Source organism: Melozone crissalis, unplaced genomic scaffold, assembly GCF_028551555.1.
Source record: "Melozone crissalis strain CALT ecotype California unplaced genomic scaffold, PUWL_Pcris_2 ptg000061l_1, whole genome shotgun sequence".
In the NCBI taxonomy this organism is placed as follows: Eukaryota; Metazoa; Chordata; class Aves; order Passeriformes; family Passerellidae; genus Melozone; species Melozone crissalis.
In genome coordinates this window covers 655,080-676,851 of record NW_026535839.1, presented here as the reverse complement: position 1 = coordinate 676,851, position 21,772 = coordinate 655,080, and the positions used below count along the sequence as shown (strand labels likewise).

The window sequence follows — 21,772 nt, the reverse complement described above, 5'->3', positions numbered from 1 at the left end:
TGCTCTGCCCCTGCCCCCTGGCACCCCCTGGCACCCCCTGGCACCCCCTGGCACCCCTGGCCACCAGTGCCAGCGCTGTACTGGGGGACAGGGCAGCCCAGGGCTGCTGTGCCAGTGCCAAGGTGCCAGCTCGGCTCAGCTCAGCCCCTGCTCACCAAAGTGGGACTGACCCCAGCCAAACAGGAGCCTCTGCCCCAGACATTGCTGATGCTGCTTTTAATTCCATTGTTGTTTAATATGTAAGGGAAATCTCCCGAACTCAGTGAAATCCCTCAGCTGGCAGGGCGGGAGCTGCCGGAGCCAAGCTGTCACTGTGATATCATAACTGGAGCAAATGGCTTTTGATTTGGTGATGGCAACGAGACAGACCTTTAGCTGTAAATGATTCATGTACAGGGCTAATACAGCAAACATTACAGCCCGTGCCAAAACGCTCCTTGGGTGTTTGCTGTGCCTGACTGCGATGCAGACGAACGGTTCCTTTGTCACTGGTGAATCCCAGATCTCCGGGAACTGCTTATCACAGCACAAATGCAAGCACCCATGAAATGAAATTTCACTCTATTAATTAAATATTCTGTGTTACAGATTAATCTCCCACGTTGAGTAAGAGTTTGTTCCATTTTCTGAAGGCAATAGGTTAAACGTGAGAGAGAGATACAATCCAAAGTGCCAGCCAGCAGATGAACCCTGCCAGGCCCTCCAGGAGCACCCCAGACCCCTCGAGGCTCCTGGGCACAAAAGGTGCTTCCTCCTGGCACAAAGCTGCTGAGCTGCCCCGAGAAAAACTCCAGTCACTTGTTTTTAAAGTTGTAAAAGTTTATTAGTAATAAAATGGTTATAAAAATAGCAATATAATTAGAGTAATAAAATTTTTGGACAATTTGAATTAGGACAATATGAGACAATAGAGTTACGGATATCCAGGTACCTTTTCTGGGCAGCACAAGCCCAAAAAAAAGGCCTCACATTAACAGAGGATTTACCCTTAAAAACAATAACCTGTTGCATATTCATACAGCTCATCCATGATGCATAAATTCCATTCAAACACAAGATCCTGTCTGGGCAGTGTCAGCTCCTTCCTCTGAATCCTGGCAGCTCTTCAGGGCTGAGCAAGGCAGGAAGAAGTTCGTTTCTCCTGATAATGGAGCAATAAATTCTTTTTCTCTGAAAGATTCAGGTGTCCCGTGGCTGCTGTCTCCCTGCGAGTCCTTTCTTTAGAAAAAGTATCTCACATAGCATCGTTTCAATTTTAACATTTTGTTATAACCCAGAACTGTATTTAACACACTACTTAAGAGAACTAACACAGCATCACTTCCTAAGACAACACATACAATACTCATTTTTATATTTGCCAAAAGCCAGTCTCCCACCTGTGTGCTGACGCAGGGCTCTCTGCTGCTGGACCGTGGCTGTCCCATCAGGGATGCTGGGATGGGGCTGGTGCAGCCCCTGGGGCAGACCCTGCACCCCAGGGCCGAGCGTGTCCCTGCAGCTCCAGCCTGGTCTGAGAGCTCCAAGGGCCAGACTCAGACCTCGCACTGCTCAATAAATAATGACCACAAACCACCACAACGAGCCTCTCGACCAGCAGGGCACGCCTGCATTTACAGTGCAATTCATCTTTCCCCAGCAGAGGAACTGGGCTGCAGCATTTGGTGTTCACCAGATAAAGCTGAAATAAAGCAATGGGTGAGACCTGAGCAGCTGCTCCCAGTGTCAGCAGCCAGAAATGACTCCCAAAAACGAGCTCTAGGCCATCTCCTTATGGCTGGGGCTGGCTTGAGGGAGGCCTTTTAAACCATGGGCTGCTGGGGTTCCCACCCTTCCCCAACAGTGAAAGCCCCTTTGGGGCTCAGTCTGTCTGTCAGGACGTGGGCTGGAAGCACCTGCTGGGCTTCTGTGCTTTCTTGAGCTGCCTCCCTCCTTAGCAAGCTCCTTCCCTGGCCAAATGCCTTCGTTTCTGTGGCTGATTTGGTGGCAAAAGGGCCCAGGAGGGTGCAGGAGGGAAGGGGGGAAGGAAATGCCTGGAGCAATTGTTGTGATTAGAGCAGCAGAATGCTCTGCTTCCCTACACCAGCACAGCTCCCATGGACCTGTCTGTCTGAGGGGCACAGAGCTGCCCTGCCAGGCCTTGCTAAGCTCAGCTCATTTCTTGGTGGTGCTGGACACCACCTGTGAATCCACCTTCTGTAATTACCTTCATTCTTTAGTCAAATCCCAGAACCCCTGAGGTTGGAAGCGTCCAGCCCTGTTCCAGCCCCGTTCCACACTCTGGAATTGCCCATCCCCTCCCTGCAGCCCTGTGTGAATTCAAAGCAAAGGGGCACCTGAGCTTCACCTGCCCTCTGTTTTTGTCCTTCCCAGCCCTTGCACAGGCAGAAGGACCCAGGTGCTTTTGGGTGATGCTGCACGAGGGGAGCTCAGGGAGCTGGGGGCCCTCAGCCCCTGCCCAGCACCCTGGGGCTGCCCCTGCCTGGCTCAGCACCCTCCTCATCCCCTCAAACCCTCTGAGAAGGGAAAGCTTCTGATCCCAGAGCATTTAGGATTGCCCAGGCATGGGAAACTTAATTGGTCTTGAAACTGGTGCTGAAAATGTTTGGAATAAAGTGGTGTCTGGAGGGTCTCCCACTGCCTGCGTTTATTTGATGCAAAAGTGCTTTGCTCAAGATGCTAAATCAGATAAAGCAAGCCATTCATTTCTGAAAGTTCAATTCACCACTTAGAGGATAGAAAATAAACCAAGCTAAGCCACAGCACCGCTGAACAGCGAGATACGGGGTTTAAGGCAAAGCCCACTGTGCCTGGGAATGTTTCTCACATAAATCAAATTTATCTCTGTAGAGCAGAAACCCAGTTTATGAGCTTCAGACAGGGAAAAAATAAGAAAACTTCCAGAGAGGGTGTCTTAAATAGCTCATAAAAACGGAGCCTGTGCCCCTGTGGAAAGGGATATCTGATAGTCCCAGGAAATTGCCAGCCCTGCACAGAGCCCAGCTCCACCTGTGCTCCCACAGAGGGCTCAGAGCATCCCTCCCTTCCCAACACAGAGCTCAGCTTCATCTGTGGAGCTCCGAGGGCTCAGAGCATCCCTCCCTTCCTCAGCCAGCAGCAGCAGCACCTCTGCCCATCAGTGCTCCAGGGAATCCATCACCAGAGGCTCCTCTGGCCCTCAGCCCTCCTGGGTCTCTGGCAGGGCCAGGGACGGGAGAAGGAGCAGGAGAGAAGCAGGAGCAGCTGGGCACGGGCAGCCCGGGCAGGGGCACGAGGCACTGTCCCCATGTCCCTGCTGCTCCAGGCTGGCACCGCTGCCCACAGCAGTTCCCTCTGCTGCCTCTGCCAGAGCACAGGCTCATTCCCAGGAGCTGATCAGCAAAATGCAGCTGCTTTGGGGCTGAGGAGAGGCAGCCAGGCCTGAGCTGTCTGTCAGTGCCTGTGGCCGGGGGAAATGCCACTGTCATCCCAGGGGATAAACCAACTGGGAATGCCCTGTGGCACTGCTGGGCACTGCTGGGCAAACCCTGCCTGTGGAGCCACAGAACGCCAGCACGGTTTGGGTTGGAAGGGTCCTTAAGCAAATCCACAGGATTGGAAGGGTCCTTAAATACCAATCTGTTCCCATCCCTACCGTAGGCAGGGACACCTTCCAATATTCCAGGTCACTCCCAGCCCCATCCAGCCTGGCCTGGGACACTTCCAGGGCTGGGGACACCAGCACTTCCCTGGGCAGCCTGTTCCAATGCTTAACCAGTCTTTCAGTAAGGAAATTCTCCCAGCAATGCAACCTGAACCCCCCCCCCGGGACACTTGGGGCCACTTTCCCCTGTCCCACCCCTCCCTGCCTGGGGAGGAGGCTGATGCTCCCTCACAGCAGCCTCTAATTAGGAGATCAGTAATGGCTTTGAGCAGGAAAGAGGGCAGTAATTTCCAAAGTAATTGTTTTCACAGGCATCTCTTTCAGCTGGGTGTCTCAGCAGAGCCGTTCGTGGCCGCTCTGCTGCCCTTGCCCCGTCCCTGTGCCCAGGTGCAGCAGCCACGGTCCGTGTCCCCCTGTAATGGGGACATCCATCATGTCCCTGTGCCCAGCCAGGAGCAGCTGCCCTGCCAGCCAGCCCGGGGCAGTGCCAGCTCGGGGCTGAAGGAGGCAGGGCAGAAATAACAGCTCCTGGTGGGCTGGGGCTGCAGGGGCTCGGTCACCCGGGCAGGTGGGACAGAGTCTCTGCCAGGCCTGGGTGCCCCTGGCAGAGCTGGCAGGGCTGCTGTGCCCCTCTGCCACCCTCCACGTGGCACCCAGCGCGGGCACTGGGCTGTGCCAGCTGGGTGGGAGTGCCAGGGACGGGGGAGCCTGCAGACCCCAGACCCCTCTGGGGGCTCCTCTCATTGGAGACCCCTCTGCTCCTCTCCCTGCAGACCCCAGACCCTCCTGGGGGTTCCTGTCCCTGGACACAACCCAGCCTGGCAGTGGATCCCCTCCTCTCTGGACCGAGCTGCCAGGGGGAGCAGCAGGGCTGCATTCACTCACCTCTAGCAATATTTGCTTTGAATTCAACAAAACTCCTCCCACCTCCAGCCTTTTTCAGCAGAGTCACTTCAGTTGTGTGTTTAACAGCTCGCTGCCTGCTATAAAGCTTAATTATTGATTGCTAGCCCTGTTATATAGCTCAATTATTGATAGGGAAGGGAAGGGAAGGGAAGGGAAGGGAAGGGAAGGGAAGGGAAGGGAAGGGAAGGGAAGGGAAGGGAAGGGAAGGGAAGGGAGCTGCAGCCCTGAGCAGAAGGGGACTGCAGAGCCCAGGAGGGCTGCCCAAGGAGCCCTGGGAGCAGCTCCTGGCCAGGGTGACTTTTGGGAACAGCACTGGAGCAGAGACAAAGGGACAACGGGAGGATGCTCCAAGAATAGCAGATCACTTGATACTGAGAGTAAAGGATGAGAGAGGAGAAACTGGAGCGACTGCAGGAACAGAACAGACTAGAGGTGAAAGGGGTGAATTTCTCCATGTGGTGGTGGCACACAGAGGCCACAGCAGGGCCAAGGAGACACAGATTTATCTATAGTGGAGATGAGGACCAGGTGGGAGATGAAAGGGAAGAGAGCATGGCATTAAATCATCGGGGGAAAACAGTGAAACTTGGGCCTTTGAAAAGAAGAGCTGGGTTTGTTCCAGCTGTATCCAGAATAAAATGCCATTCAAAGACAGCAGAACTGCAGCTGGATAAAACCCCACCTTACTGTTTGGCTGCTAGCAGAAGCTCCTCACTGAAGAGCTGGTTATCTCAGCCTGGGATTTCCCTCTGTGCCACGAGGGACTGGCCTGTCAGGCTGGAGCCAGGGTGACACTGAGTGACAGCCTGGCTGTCCCTGAGCCCTGAGCCCTGTCCCTGTCCCTGCAGGGCTGCCTGCCCAGCTCCGCAGCACAGCCCAGCCTGCTGCTGAGCACTTACTGAGCTCATTGCATTCACACCAGAACAGCTCTGTCAGGACTGGGGCCCTGTAACCCAAACCAAAGTGCTGCCCCCATCCCAGCACCGGCTCCTGTCCCCAGGGCTGGCATGGAACCAGAGCTTGGCTTGGAAGGGATCTGGAGAAAACTGAGCTGCAGCTCATTAAACAGAGCAGTGTCAGAGCTGCCATCTCAGTGAGTGTTGGGGGGAGCCCAGGAGCTGCCTGTGCCCCCATCCCATCCCTCACCCCCTGTGCCCCCATCCCATCCCTCACCCCCTGTGCCCCCATCCCATCCCTCACCCCCTGTGCCCCCATCCCATCCCTCACCGTCTGTGCCCCCATCCCATCCCTCACTGCCTGTGCCCCAATCCCATCCCTCACTGCCTGTGCCCCCATCCCATCCCTCACCCCCTGTGCCCCCACCCCAGCCCTCACCCCCTGTGCCCCCATCCCATCCCTCACTGCCTGTGCCCCCCATCCCAGCCCTCACCGTCTGTGCCCCCATCCCATCCCTCACTGCCTGTGCCCCCATCCCATCCCTCACTGCCTGTGCCCCCCATCCCATCCCTCACCGTCTGTGCCCCCCATCCCATCCCTCACCCCCTGTGCCCCCATCCCATCCCTCACCCCCTGTGCCCCCCATCCCATCCCTCACCGTCTGTGCCCCCATCCCATCCCTCACCCCCTGTGCCCCCATCCCATCCCTCACTGCCTGTGCCCCCATCCCATCCCTCACCGCCTGTGCCCCCATCCCATCCCTCACTGCCTGTGCCCCCACCCCAGCCCTCACTGCCTGTGCCCCCATCCCATCCCTCACCACCTGTGCCCCCACCCCAGCCCTCACTGCCTGTGCCCCCATCCCATCCCTCACCGTCTGTGCCCCCATCCCATCCCTCACCGTCTGTGCCCCCACCCCAGCCCTCATCCCTTCCCCTGTGAGCCCAGAGCTGCTGTGCCATTCACCTGCCAGGGGACCGGAGCAAATCAGGGCTCTGCTCCTCTTCCTCCCCTGTTTGCTGAGATCTCCTTGCACTGATGTCATTTGTGGTGGGGTAAAGGGGAACACGCAATTTATTCTCCATTATGTTCAGGGTAATGACAAGTCTTAAAATAGCTCTCAATTAGCGATTGATTGCAATTAATTGGAACAACATAGGCTGACATGATAGCTTCGGATCTCCAGAGCATTTCTGACTTCATGAGCTCTAATTTCCAAAAATTCGAGGATTCTGGCTCCCACATCACCACAGCCATCTGTCAGCAGTTTCTCACACAGGTCTTCGAGAAGCAGGAGCAATAAACTCTCTGGCTTTGCTAATTAAAGCAGGCGTCCAAAGTGGGGCCCATTTCATGTGAACTGGGGGCTCCATCCAGGTGTGGAAGTATCCCTGTAGTGCCCATGCACTGTGGGCTCCCAGCCCTGGCAGTGCCCTTGGCCAGGCTGGGCTGGCTCTGCCCTCGCCCTGCATTGCTGCAAAGCTCCTGGCAGCAGCTCCAGAGCTGGGGCAGCCTCAGGGACCTGTTTGTGATCATCCATACAGTGTGCTCCTACCTGTGCTTTAATTAGTGCATGGGTGGAGGGTCTCCCTTAAAAACAGGTTCAGCCCGTGATCCTGATCCCTCCCTGGGTTTGGCTCTGTGTGTGCTCTGCAGGGCCAGGCTCACCCCGGGAGGACAGGGAAACCCCTGCTCCTCAGCCCAGACTGCTGTCTCTCCATCAAACTTCGCTTTCAAGGTCTTGAGCAGAAATTGAAAGTAGCACAGAGCAAAAGGAAAGGCTGTGTTTAGGTGCTGGGTTAATATGGCATTGATGAATCAAGAAATACCCAGAAAATCTTAAATTTGAGGAGGCAAGGAAGATGCAAACAGTGGCAGCTGTGAGTTCCCTGTGCTCCAAACTCACCCAAGCTGGAGCTGCTTGGCAGAACAGAAAGAGCAAATGCTGTAGGCAGGGAAAGCTGAAGTGCCAGGTTTCCATATCACAGCATTTCCCCAGAGGAAAATGCACTGAAATGCCTCAGTCCTGATGGTTAAATATTGTTTTTGTTCACGTCCTGGGAAAGGGGAGCACCAGGCAGGGGAGCCAGCAGCACTGGGTGATTCCAGCAGGCACTGCTCACACCTGGGTTATGCAGGCACTGCTCACACCTGGGTTATTCAGGCACTGCTCACACCTGGGTATTCGGGCACTGCTCACACCTGGGTTATTCAGGCACTGCTCACACCTGGGTGATTGCCCAGGCACTGCTCACACCTGGGTTATTCCCCAGGCACTGCTCACACCTGGGTTATGCAGGCACTGCTCACACCTGGGTTATTCCCCAGGCACTGCTCACACCTGGGTGATTCAGGCACTGCTCACACCTGGGTGATTCAGGCACTGCTCACACCTGGGTCATTCCTGCAGGTGCTGCTCACACCTGGGTTATTCCCCAGGCACTGCTCACACCTGGGTTATTCAGGCACTGCTCACACCTGGGTTATGCAGGCACTGCTCACACCTGGGTGATTCAGGCACTGCTCACACCTGGGTTATGCAGGCACTGCTCACACCTGGGTTATTCCTCAGGCACTGCTCACACCTGGGTTATTCAGGCACTGCTCACACCTGGGTTATGCAGGCACTGCTCACACCTGGGTGATTCAGGCACTGCTCACACCTGGGTTATTCCTCAGGCACTGCTCACACCTGGGTTATTCCTGCAGGCACTGCTCACACCTGGGTTATTGCCCAGGCACTGCTCACACCTGGGTGATTCAGGCACTGCTCACACCTGGGTGATTGCCCAGGCACTGCTCACACCTGGGTTATTCCCCAGGCACTGCTCACACCTGGGTTATGCAGGCACTGCTCACACCTGGGTTATTCCCCAGGCACTGCTCACACCTGGGTTATTCCTCAGGCACTGCTCACACCTGGGTTATTTCTGCAGGCACTGCTCACACCTGGGTTATTCCTCAGGCACTGCTCACACCTGGGTTATCCAGGCACTGCTCACACCTGGGTTATCCAGGCACTGCTCACACCTGGGTTATTTCTGCAGGCACTGCTCACACCTGGATTATTCCTCAGGCACTGCTCACACCTGGGTTATCCAGGCACTGCTCACACCTGGGTGATTCAGGCACTGCTCACACCTGGGTTATTCCTCAGGCACTGCTCACACCTGGGTGATTCAGGCACTGCTCACACCTGGGTGATTCAGGCACTGCTCACACCTGGGTTATTCCTGCAGGTGCTGCTCACACCTGGGTGATTCAGGCACTGCTCACACCTGGGTGATTCAGGCACTGCTCACACCTGGGTTATTTCTGCAGGCACTGCTCACACCTGGGTTATCCAGGCACTGCTCACACCTGGGTTATTTCTGCAGGCACTGCTCACACCTGGATTATTCCTCAGGCACTGCTCACACCTGGGTTATTCAGGCACTGCTCACACCTGGGTGATTCAGGCACTGCTCACACCTGGGTTATTTCTGCAGGCACTGCTCACACCTGGATTATTCCTCAGGCACTGCTCACACCTGGGTTATTCAGGCACTGCTCACAGGGCAGGCTTGGCTGTGCAGGTATCCCAGCCCGGGGGCACCAGCAGAGCCCACAATGTTCCCTGCCCAGCCCAGGGGATGGGGTGACCATGAGGAGCCCTCTGTCAGCCTGGGGTGCCCGCAGCCCCCAGCCATGAGCAGCAGCTGCTCCCACCCTGCTGTGCTCCCATCCTGCTGCTCACACTCCAGCCTGCTCCCTCTCTCCAAATTCCAACTCCATCACACGTTACTTTGAGAAGATCCCTACATAAATATTTTGGCTCATTTGATATGCCTTCTGGTATTTTAGCACCAGGTCTCTTTTTCTTCACCATTTGGGGAAATTATTTTTATTTTCAAACAAATTTGATACTCTCGCAGCAGTTCACTTCCAGAAGCAAGTGTTTTAGGGAAGATTGCAGGAGTGAAATGGCAATGTGCTGGGAGCCTCCTGATGGAAATGTGTGTGTGCTGGGCCCTGGCTGGAAATCACTGTGCAAGAGCAAGACAGACCAGGGAGCAATTCTGGGCTTTATATTGGGCTGGCAAGCTCAGGATATTTAAATGGAAAACACTTTGAACTAGGAATGTTAAATTTTAATTTCAATTTCAATTGAATTCAAATCAGATGGCAGCATGCAGGTGTCCCCAGCTGCCCCCAGAAGGGTGAGATTTGTGTGAGGCTCCTCAGGGGGCTGGGACAGCCACAGGCTCTGCCTGTTCCTTCCTTGGTTCCTTCCTCCCCAGTTCCCTCCTCTCCCTCTCCCCTGTCCCTGCTGCCTCTGAACCCCTGGGAGGGCTCAGAGCAGCCATGTCCCTGCCAAGTCCTTCCCAGGATTGTCTCTCGCTGAGGTTTTACTGCAGATGCTTGATCCTAAAAGCAAATAGAAGCAAATAAATCCCGGGGTGTCTGTGCTGCTGCCAGGACAGATCCCAGAGCCCTCGGTGCCCGGGGTTTGTCAGCTCCCCCTGCCAGCCCTGCCCACCGGGCATTCACTGCTCAAACGGGCACCAGCCGCTGCCATCGGCCCCAGCAGGGCACAGACAGGAGGGGGAGGAGGCAGAACCCAGAGCAGAGGGGAAAGTCATAGGACAGGAGGAGAAAAGGAGCGTGGAACAGAAATAAATCAAACCAACAGCAAAGCCCCAAAGCAGGAGCAGGGATAAAAGGCAAGAGGACAACATAAATGGACCAGAGTGGATTTGGAACAGGAGGAAATGGCTCAAGGGATGATCACAGGCTGGGAGGTTGGTACAGCCACGCACGTGGAGGTAAATGAGCATCTGGATACAGAAAACATCCCTGAGCGCCTCAAGAACGGGCAGCAGATGTGTGTGAGCGTCTGCCTGGGGACACTGTCCCCTCCCAGCCGTGACACCAGCCCTGCCCTGGGCCCAGGACTGCCTGTGCTGGGCTCTCCATCCCTGGGCCAGCATCCCCAGCCCTGACCAGAGGTGTGGGAGCTGGGGCAGTGCCTGGCCCCTCTCCCACCATGGGAACCCTTCCCTGGTTCCTGTCACTCTGGTTCCACCCCAGCTCCCACAGCACCTGTCTGTCTGTCTGTGCTCCTGCCCAGGGATTTCCCATCCCCTCCCTGCAGCCTGCCTGGAAAGGGGAAAGCTGGGTGGCTGCTGGCTCGTGTGTCAATTATACATCAGAGGCTCTGCTGCCGCTTCAGAAGCTTCTAATAATAATTATTATAATTAGGGCACTGGGAGAGAAATGTGCTGAGATCAGGGAGGGGAGCAGGAAAGCCAGGCCAGAATTAATTAGCCACTTTTATCTAAGAATCTCAAAGCATTTAGACATTAATTAAGGGAGCTGTGGTTAAGGCAGCCGCTGCTCCTCCGCTGCCGCTGCGCTCGGGCTCGGCCCCTCCTCATCCTCCTGCGGGCACGGGGATGGATCCTGATGGCTCCTCAATCCCCTCGGCCTGGCTGTCACCCCCGAGGGCAGGTGTGTGTGTGTGTGCTGCTGCAGCCGGGCACTGCCCTGGCACCCTGGGCACCCGTGGGCAGCAGAGGCTCCTGTGGGCCCTGCCCAGCCCTGGAGCTCCCACCCACCCACCCACCCAGCTGTGCCATGGCACCAACACGCTGGTTATCGGGGCACCTGTGCCATGGTACCTGGGCACCAACAGAGCTCCCACCCACCTGTGCCATGGCACCAACACGCTGGTTATCAGGGCACCTGTGCCATGGCACCTGGGCACCAACAGAGCTCCCACCCACCTGTGCCATGGCACCAACACGCTGGTTATCAGGGCACCTGTGCCATGGCACCTGGGCACCAACAGAGCCGGTTATTGGGGCAAATCCTTCCTGGTCACTGGGGCAAATCCTTCCTGTCTCCCGCCACACCCCGTGCTGTGCCCACTGTTGGTGAATATTCATTAAGAGAAATTAGCATCTAATAGGGCTTAATTGACTTATAAAAGCCTTGCTTTGTGCTAATGAAGTCTGCGCCGTAGCTGTGCCTGATGGCAGCTGGTGGAGCCTTGTGCCCCGCTGCCACCTCGGCTGCTGGGATCCCTTCTGCTGCCCCACGGCCCTGGGAGGTGTCCCTGTCCCATCCTGGGGTGTGTGCCTGTCCCATCCCTGTCCCATCCCTGGGAGCTGTCCCTGCCCATGGGGGTGTCCCCCCTGCCCATGGCAGGGGCATTGCAATGACACAAACATCCCTTCCATCCCACACCATGGTGTGACGCCTGTGAGTCCCGGCTGGGGAAGGGTGTCCGTGGCCTGGGCACTGTGTGCAGGCTTGCAGAGCTCCCTGATGATCCCAGCAGCGCCCTGGGCCCCTGCAGGGGGATCTGGGGTCCGTCTGGGGGCTCGAGACACAGTCTGAGCTCTGTTCCTCGGCTGGAACAAAGCCCTCAGAGCTGTCCCAGTGCTGTGGGATGTGGGTACCAGAGCAGTGAGGAGCTGCTGCAATCCCCACAGCTCCTGCAACTGCTCTCAGGGCACGTGGGTCAGGGTTCTACAGGAGCTCAGCTCATAATGCCTTTGTCCAAGCCTAGAAATGGATAAAAAAATCCAGTTTAGCCATTATTGACTGTTTTCAGAGGAGACACAGGGCAGCTTTGAAGTGAGTCTGTAAATGAGAGTGGCCCTGCAGCTCCAGACTGAGAGACTCCTTCATCATTGACAGGGAAGAGGAGGGAGGAGGTGAGGAGGATTCCTGGCTTCTGGTTTTCTGCCTGTTCCTGTAAATTGTGTGCTCTGTGTTCCTGGTAAGGATGGAGGCACAGGAGAGCAGGGCAGTGCCGGGGGGCTCCCAGGGCCCACAGCCCCTTGCCCAGGCTCTGCCCCACGGCCTCAGGGGCTCTCAATTGCCACCAACATCTACTCCTCTTTTTCTCTCCTTTTCCCCATTTTTCGATGGGGCTCTGGGGCAGCAAAAAATCACCTGAGTCCCACAGCTGAGCCCGCTGCCAGCTCTGCCCTGGTCACGGACTGCTGCGGCTGGGCAGGGCTCCAGCTGGAAACAGCCTCAGCCCTGCACTGCAGGATGGCAATCGTCAATTGTCACTGTGCTGGGCTTCCCTGCCGGGCTCTGCCAGGGAAGGACCCGCTGTAACAGGGATCTGCTGCTGCTGCTGGTGCTCCTGGGAGCTCCAGGGTAACAGGGATGTGGTGCTGAGAGCTCCAGGATAATAGGGATTTGCTGCTGGTGCTCCTGGGAGCTCCAGGGTAACAGGGATTTGCTGCGCTGGTCCTGGGGAGCTCCAGAGTGACAGGGATCTGGTCCTGGGAGCTCCAGGCTAAGGGGATCTGCTGCTGGTCTGGGGGAGCTCCAGGGTAACAGGGATCTATTGCTCGTCCTGGGGTGCTCCAGGGTAACAGGGATCTGCAGCTGGTGCTGGGGAGCTGTGCCAGCACTGTGTGCTGATGTCCAGGGAAGGTCCCTGTGCGGGTCCCTTTGGCCCTGGCGGCCCTGGCAGCCCAGGGAAGGGCACAGCAGCCTGTCCTGGGGTGTGTGGGGTCCGGAGCTGCCCTAACCCCTCTCTCTGTGCCTGCAGGCGAGCCCTCGCGCTGGTCCTCGTCGCACTGCGACTGCTGCTGCAAGAATGGCAAGGGCGACAAGGAGGGCGAGAGCGGCACGTCCTGCAACGAGCTGTCCACGTCCAGCTGCGACAGCCAGTCCGAGGCCAGCTCCCCGCAGGAGACCGTCATCTGCGGGCCCGTGACGCGCCAGCCCAACATCCAGACTCTGGACAGGGCCAAGAAGGGCCCGGTGCAGCTGCTGCAGCAGGCCGAGAGCCGCAGGAAGAGCGACCTGCTCCGGACTCTCACCTCCGGCTCCCGCGAGTCCAACGCCAGCAAGAAGAAGGCCGTGAAGGAGAAGCTCTCCATCGAGGAGGAGCTGGAGAAATGCATCCAGGATTTCCTCAAGATCAAAATCCCAGACAGGTTTCCCGAGAGGAAGCACCCCTGGCAATCGGAACTGCTGCGCAAGTACCACCTGTAGGATCGGGGTGGGCAGAGGCACGGCCCCGTACCGAGAGCCAGAGCCAAGGGACACAACGGGAACTCCCAGTAATAACTGTGCGTTAGGTCGCCAAAACCAAACCCATCTCTAGTACTGCCTAACTTGCCTATTTCACCTTAACATTTCTAGTGGTAGGGCAGCGATCTCTCTGCAGTCCCGGAAGCACAATGACAAACGCTTTTGTTTGTAAACTCCGAGTCTTACACAAGCTGAAAACCTTAATGGCACAGCCAGGGCACGCTGGTGTGGCCCCAGCAGGCAGGGCAGGGTGGGCAGGGCTCGGTGCCCTCTGCAGCCTGCTCAGACCCCGTGTGCCTGCAGGGAGGAGCACAGCACAGAGCCCAGCCCTGCCCCGCAGTTTAAGCATGTGTATTTATATATGTGCATATATATATGTGTGTATATATATCTCTGTGTATATATATATGTATATATATAGCAATATATATTGCTTAAAGATTTTCTGGCTCTCTCCTTATAACTGCACTTTCTCAGAAAAGAGCATTTTTTTAGTCTGTGGATGTCCCGTTTCTCCTCCAGGCCTCTGAGGGCTGAACAGTACGAATCCATCTCCCTGTCTCTCTCCTCTCCCCCTGCCTGTCCTTCCCCTCCCTGGGGCACTGTGAATGTGTCCCTGGGGAGAGCAGGGTGCAGTCTCTGGGTTTGTGTCACCATCAGTGAAATACTGTGTTTGTTTGGGAGGCCGTGTCCCTCCCTGTTCCCCAGGGCTCTCGGCTGTTACAGGTGTGGAAAGCTGCAGGGACGGCTCTGGGCTGTGTGGGGATGCTGGTCCTGCAGGTGCCAGCTGTGTGTGCCAGGAGGGGCTGTCCCAGCTGGCAGGGACAGTGGGCACTGCAGCCCCTCAGCCCAGAGCCCCCCCAGCCCACGCAGGGGCTCAGAGCTGGCACTGCAGGAGGGAGCAGGGCTGTGCCAGGGGCAGCACAGCCCTGCAGGAGCTCCCTGCAGCCCCTCCTGTGGTGCCAGCCCTGCCAGGGCCCTGGTGGCACTGCAGCCATGGGAAGGGCTGGGCTGCTCCTGCACTGCCCCGAGCCCAGGAAACGGCCAGGGTAGGGGGGCACGGGCTGGCCAGAGAGGGGCTGGGGCTGGCACAGCCAGGGCTGGCACAGGCAGGGCTGGCACAGGCAGGGGCACAGCCAGGGCTGGGCAGGGGGCTCGGGCTGCTGGGGCAGCCGTGGAGAAGGACAGAACACTCCCGTGCTCCAGCTGGGGAGGCCACAGCTGGGAACAAACCAGCTGCAGGATTTGGGATCAATCATTTCTTCTCTAAAGGCACAGGAAGAAGAGTTTATATATATATATATATATGAATATAAAGTGTGGGCAGTGCTGGTAGCACAGATCACTCAGCTCTGACTCAGTCAGTGTCCTGCAGGTCCCAGGCTCCCCTCCCACAGCCCAGACACTGCTGTGGGAGCTGCAGTGCTGCCTGCACTGTCCTTTCTGTGCTCCTGCTGCAGCTCCAGCCAGGAGGAGCCTCGGTGCCTGCAGGGCTGGGCAGGGGTGCCAGGGAACCCTGGGGTCTCCAGCAGCCCCCAGCCGTGTTTGGGGTCGGGTGCACCCTAAAAAAGGAAGCAATACGTGTGCAGAGGATGGGCAGGCAGGAGCTGGCTGCAGCTGGGGAGCCCTGCAGGAGCAGTGCACCTGCAGGGGCTGCAGAGCAGGGCGCCGTGGGCAGCTGGGGTCACCTGTGGGATGCTGTGGGTGCAGGAGGAGCTGTCCCTGACCCAGCTGTCCCTGACCCAGCTGTCCCTGCCCTGTCCCTGCCCGAGCTGTCCCCTCTGTGGGTGCTGCAGGAGGGCTCTGCCTGGGAAATGCTCACAGAACAGACTCTGCACCGCTGGGCCTGCGCTGCAGAGCCAGCTCGGGGCTCAGGACATGCCCGGCCTCTGGAATTCAGGCTCTGGGGCCACCCTCTACTCACAGGCTCAAAAGGCACAACTTCCCACAGAAATCAATGATTTGTACAAGCTCCACACATTTGGCCCTGCTTGGTTAATTCATGGTTAGTTTCTAGCATGTTTCTCTCCCCACTCAACATTTCCTGCACCTTGTCCCTCTGGGACCCCTGTCCCCTTGCTGTGGCACCAAGCGGGACCAGGAACGGATAGAGCTGCCCTCTGGATTTCGGCAGGGTTCAGGACATGCCAGCTCTCTTCCTTGGCAGGAGCCTGCAGCTAAAACCTCCTGCTGGCTCTCCAGACCTTCCCCTGGTGCTTTTCAGTATCCCAGCTCTGGGCTGCAGGCAGCGTGTGCAGGGTGGAGGAGCAGGTGTTGGGTATGAGTGTGAGTGAGTGTGTGAGTGTTTGTGTGAGAGTTTCTGTGTCTGTGAGTGTGTGAGTGAGTGATTATCTGTGTGAGTGTGAATGTGAGTGAGTGTGTGTGTGAGTGTCTGTGTGTGAGTGTGTGTGTGTGTTCCCAGGGGCACGGGACTGCTCCATGATTAATCACTGGGGGAAAATGAGACCAAATGAAAAGCGCCCAAGTGGCTTTGATTTATGTGGCCTTCATGTCTCCAGTCTGAGATGGAATGGTTATTGCTCTCCAGTGCTACAGAAATAAAGGTCTTAAACTTCAGTGATCACAGGCAGGCCCAGCCTGCAGGGACACCCAGCCTGGATGGGGCAGTGCCAGGCGTGGGCTCTGCCCATGTGTGTGTTTGTGTGGGCTCTGCCCGTGTGTGTGTGTGTGTGTGTGGGCTCTGCTCTGTGTGTGTGTTGGCTCTGCCCGTGTGTGTGTGTGTGTGTGTGGGCTCTGCTCTGTGTGTGTGTGTGTGGGCTCTGCCCGTGTGTGTTTGTGTGGGCTCTGCCCATGTGTGTGCGTGTGGGCTCTGCCCATGTGTGTGTGTGTGTGGGCTCTGCCCGTGTGTGTGTGTGTGTGTGGGCTCTGCCCATGTGTGTGTGTTTGTGTGTGTGGGCTCTGCCCGTGTGTGTGTGTGTGTGTGTGGGCTTTGCCCATGTGTGTGTGTGGGCTCTGCCCGTGTGTGTGTGTGTGTGTGTGGGCTCTGCCCATGTGTGTGTGTGTGTGGGCTCTGCCCATGTGTGTGTGTGTGTGTGTGGGCTCTGCCCGTGTGTGTGTGTGTGTGTGGGGGCTCTGCCCGTGTGTGTTTGTGTGGGCTCTGCCCATGTGTGTGTGTGTGTGTGTGGGCTCTGCTCTGTGTGTGTGTTGGCTCTGCCCGTGTGTGTGTGTGTGTGTGGGCTCTGCCCGTGTGTGTGTGTTTGTGTTGGCTCTGCCCATGTGTGTGTGTGTGTGTGGGCTTTGCCCATGTGTGTGTGTGGGCTCTGCCCGTGTGTGTGTGTGTGTGTGTGGGCTCTGCCCATGTGTGTGTGTGTGCGTGTGGGCTCTGCCCGTGTGTGTGTGTGTGTGTGTGGGCTCTGCCCATGTGTGTGTGTGTGTGTGGGCTCTGCCCGTGTGTGTGCGTGTGGGCTCTGCCCGTGTGTGTTTGTGTGGGCTCTGCCCATGTGTGTGTGTGTGTGTGTGGGCTCTGCCCGTGTGTGTTTGTGTGGGCTCTGCCCATGTGTGTGTGTGTGTGGGCTCTGCCCGTGTGTGTGTGTGTGCGTGTGGGCTCTGCCCGTGTGTGTGTGTGTGTGTGTGGGCTCTGCCCGTGTGTGTGTGTGTGTGGGCTCTGCCCATGTGTGTGTGTGTGTGTGAGCTCTGCCCATGTGTGTGTGTGTGTGGGCTCTGCCCATGTGTGTGTGTGTGGGTGGGCTCTGCCCATGTGTGTGTTTGTGTGGGCTCTGCCCGTGTGTGTGTGTGTGTGTGGGCTCTGCCCGTGTGTGTGTGTGTGTGTGTGGGCTTTGCCCATGTGTGTGTGTGTGTGTGTGGGCTCTGCCCATGTGTGTGTGGGCTCTGCTCTGTGTGTGTGTGGGCTCTGCCCATGTGTGTGTGTGTTTGTGTGGGCTCTGCCCATGTGTGTGTGTTTGTGTGGGCTCTGCCCATGTGTGTGTGTGTGTGTGTGGGCTCTGCCCGTGTGTGTGTGTGTGTGTTGGCTCTGCCCATGTGTGTGTGTGTGTGTTGGCTCTGCCCATGTGTGTGTGTGTGTGTGTGGGCTCTGCCCATGTGTGTGTGTGTTTGTGTGGGCTCTGCTCTGTGTGTGTGTGTGTGTGTGGGCTCTGCCCGTGTGTGTGTGTGTGCGTGTGGGCTCTGCCCGTGTGTGTGTGTGTGTGTGTGGGCTCTGCCCGTGTGTGTTTGTGTGGGCTCTGCCCATGTGTGTGTGTGTGTGGGCTCTGCCCATGTGTGTGTGTGTGTGTGTTGGCTCTGCCCTGTGTGTGTGTGTGTGTTTGTGTGGGCTCTGCCCATGTGTGTGCGTGTGGGCTCTGCCCATGTGTGTGTGTGTGTGTGTGGGCTCTGCCCGTGTGTGTGTGTGTGTGTGGGCTCTGCCCATGTGTGTGTGTGTATGTGTGGGCTCTGCCCATGTGTGTGTGTGTATGTGTGGGCCCTGCCCATGTGTGTGTGTTTGTGGGCTCTGCCCATGTGTGTGTGTGTGCGTGTGGGCTCTGCCCGTGTGTGTGTGTGTGTGTGTGGGCTCTGCCCATGTGTGTGTGTTTGTGGGCTCTGCCCATGTGTGTGTGTTTGTGTGTGTGGGCTCTGCTCTGTGTGTGTGTTTGTGTGGGCTCTGCTCTGTGTGTGTGTGGGCTCTGCCCATGTGTGTGTGTTTGTGTGGGCTCTGCTCTGTGTGTGTGTGGGCTCTGCCCATGTGTGTGTGTGTGTGTGGGCTCTGCCCATGTGTGTGTGTGTGTGTGTGTGGGCTCTGCCCGTGTGTGTGTGTGTGTGTGTGGGCTTTGCCCATGTGTGTGTGTGGGCTCTGCCCGTGTGTGTGTGTGTGTGTGTGGGCTCTGCCCATGTGTGTGTGTGTGTGGGCTCTGCCCATGTGTGTTTGTGTGTGTGGGCTCTGCCCGTGTGTGTGTGTGTGTGTGTGTGGGCTCTGCCCATGTGTGTGTGTTTGTGTGGGCTCTGCTCTGTGTGTGTGTGGGCTCTGCCCATGTGTGTGTGTGTGTGTGGGCTCTGCCCATGTGTGTGTGTGTGTGTGTGTGGGCTCTGCCCGTGTGTGTGTGTGTGTGTGTGGGCTTTGCCCATGTGTGTGTGTGGGCTCTGCCCGTGTGTGTGTGTGTGTGTGTGGGCTCTGCCCATGTGTGTGTGTGTGTGGGCTCTGCCCATGTGTGTTTGTGTGTGTGGGCTCTGCCCGTGTGTGTGTGTGTGTGTGTGGGCTTTGCCCATGTGTGTGTGTGGGCTCTGCCCATGTGTGTGTGTGGGTGGGCTCTGCCCATGTGTGTGTGGGCTCTGCTCTGTGTGTGTGTGGGCTCTGCCCATGTGTGTGTGTGTTTGTGTGGGCTCTGCCCATGTGTGTGTGTGTGTGGGCTCTGCCCGTGTGTGTGTGTGTGTGTGTGGGCTCTGCCCATGTGTGTGTGTTTGTGTGGGCTCTGCCCGTGTGTGTGTGTGTGTGTGTGGGCTCTGCCCGTGTGTGTGTGTGGGCTCTGCCCATGTGTGTGTGTATGTGTGGGCCCTGCTGCCCCTCTGAGGGGCCTGCCTGTGGTGTGACCCCATGGCAGCTGTTCTGGCAGTGCTCTGTGCAGAGCTGGGGCTGTGCTGGCAGGGTCTGTGCTGCTCAGAGGGGCTGGGGGGCTGCAGGTGGAGCACGGGGGCCCTGGGCAGTGCTGGGGGCTCTCACAGCCCCGCAGGGGTCAGCAGCTCTGCCCAGAGCTCCCCTTCTCTCCCTCCTCACTCACTGCTCAGCACCCCTGGGGCACGTCCCTGTGCCACCCTGGGCCAGGGCTGGGGGCACTGGCAGGGCAGAGCAGCCCTGGGAGGCTGGGGCACAGCAGGACAGGGGCAAAGGCTGCTCCTGGTGGCCCCGTGGCTCAGGCCGGGGGTGGTGGCTCAGGAAGGGGCGCCCAAACCTCCTGCAGGCAGCAGGATGGGGGCAGGAGGGTGAGCTCCCCATGAGCCTGAGATCCCCTCCCAGCATTGGTGCCATGCACACTGACATTAGTGCCATGCACACTGGCATTGGTGCCATGCACACTGGCATTGGTGCCGTGCACACTGGCATTGGTGCCATGCACACTGGCATTGGTGCCATGCACAGCTGCACAGGGCACTAATTCCCAAGGGCAGAATTGCCCATTCCCAGGGGCTTTGCCCCCTGAGCAGGACTCAGAGCACTCGGGGACACACAGGACGTGTCATTTCACAGACCATGGGCCCCAAGTGCTTTCGCCCTGCCCCACCTGCACTCCCTGCACAGGGGCTGCCCAGGCTCTGCAGAGCGCTGTGGGTCACTTGGTGAGTCCATCACTGATTTCCTTTGCAGGCTGTGGGCTGGAGGAGAGGGCAGGGCTGGCTTTTCCTGGCAATGACCATCACGTACCTGAGCCCCTCAGCCGTGTCTCCCTGCTCTCCCAGCCTTGGCAAGGCTGGAGGGACCCCCAGCCCCCTCCCCAAGCCCCCAGCCCTGTCACTATGGGCTCGACTTCCAGAGTACTTTATGCACAAAGCCCCATGTGTATCATGGTACAAAATAATTGTCCAGTCTTATGGATAGTTTATGCCCCAGCGGGGTTTTGTAGATTAATAGTAAAAGAACAATAAAAAAGAAAAAAAAAAAAAAGAAAAAGCACTTTTAAATTATTTATATTATAAAAAGACATCCTTTATTTTTCTTGGCATTGATGTCACTTAGCTAAAAACTCCGTTTCTAAGTAGGATATTGCAGATTTTAAACTATAGCAATGCTCGAGCAAACACGGATCCAGAGTTCCACAGAGCAAAGGCCCGGGGGGAGGCAGAGGGGCAGGGCCCTGCTGGCCCCGGGGTGCTGCAGATGGGGACGTGGGGGTGTCCCTGCCCTGCCCTGGGCTGTGTGAGGTGCTGCCAGTGCAATATCCCCAGCCCAGAGGGGGGAAAAGGGGCTTGGGGGCCCCGGGGTCCCTGGGGCCTTGCTCACGTTACATTTTCGGACCTCATTCAGCACTAAATGACTTTGCTGAGGCTCAGTCAGCCTGTTGCACATTGATGTAGGTTAAGTGGCACCCACCGAATTACCTCTCGACTCTCCAACGTGGTTCACTTGTACATAAGTGTAATGTCAAACTGTTTACAGGTTCTTTTGTGCGTAATTGTGGAAACAAAAAAAAAAAGTTTACTGCAAATTTAAAGGAATCGATTTTACTGGAAGGTGTTTAAAAAAATGAATGTGCTTAATACAGTATAGACATCCTTGCTAATGGTCTCACCTGAATGCATGTATCCGTGTTGTCAGTCCCACCAGTGAGGTTCTTGGCAATATTCTGCAGTCTGTGAATAGCAAATATGCATCAACTACTGTGACTCTGACAAATATAACTCGGTAACTGTTTCTACTGTGGTGTGTGAAACCAATCCTGTAGCTTTTAGCCTGCTGTATTTCCCTGGTGCCAGGAGCACCAGGAACCAGAGAGGTCTGGGAGGGATGAAGTCACAGCTGTGCCCTGAGCAGGGTGGTGACAGCCCCTGCTGGGCTACAAGTGCTGAAATGCCATTTTCAGAGGCTGGCAGCTGAGGGGAAGGGGCTGGGGCTGGCAGAGCCTGGGCAGGGGCTCTGGGACCCTGCATGGGGGGCTCAGCCCTGCTCTGGGGTGCTGTGGCTCACAGACCGCAGCCCTGCTCTGGGGTGCTGGGGCTCACAGACCCTGCATGGGGGGCTCAGCCCTGCTCTGGGGTGCTGGGGCTCACAGACCCTGCATGGGGGGCTCAGCCCTGCTCTGGGGTGCTGGGGCTCACAGACCCTGCATGGGGGGCTCAGCCCTGCTCTGGGGTGCTGGGGCTCACAGACCGCAGCCCTGCTCTGGGGTGCTGGGGCTCACAGCTGCACACAGCAGTGGTGTTCTTTGCCGTTCCAATTCACGGAGAATGGGCTATACTGGGAGCTGCTCTTTGCCATTCCAGTTCACAGTGAGTGCTCAGTACTGGGAGCTGCTCTTTGCCACTCCAGTTCACGGTGATTGTGCTGTACTGGGAGCTCTGTTTGCCCCTCAGCTCACAGTGAATGCCCACAGGGAGGGCACAGACCAGAATAAAGGTGTTGGTGCCCCTCAGCAGTCACACACACACACTCACAGAAGTGCATCCATGGACACATCCAGGCCTTTTTGCCCACAGGGGTTCAGCACTGGCTCCTGTAACCCCTTCCCTCCCTGCTGGCTGGGTGTTATCCTCCCTTCTAAGCACTGGGGTTTTCCCCAGTTTATTTCTGGGTTGGTTATTGCTGTTTTTAATCTGCAGTACTTGGTTGTGGTCTGGAGGAAG

The 21,772-nt window shown here is 57.2% G+C and overlaps 1 protein-coding gene across 2 annotated transcripts in view; it reads left to right on the top strand.

The window, feature by feature from the left end:
* Positions 1 to 14,254, top strand: part of KCTD16 (potassium channel tetramerization domain containing 16) — a 53,329-nt gene extending 39,075 nt beyond the window's left edge. For both annotated transcript variants that reach the window (XM_054287719.1, XM_054287718.1), the window contains exon 3: positions 13,002 to 14,254. In XM_054287719.1, coding sequence (XP_054143694.1) covers positions 13,002 to 13,450 — 449 coding nt within the window. In that variant the 3' untranslated portion in view covers positions 13,451 to 14,254. The remainder of the gene's footprint in view (positions 1 to 13,001) is intronic.
* Positions 14,255 to 21,772: the final 7,518 nt, after the last annotated feature.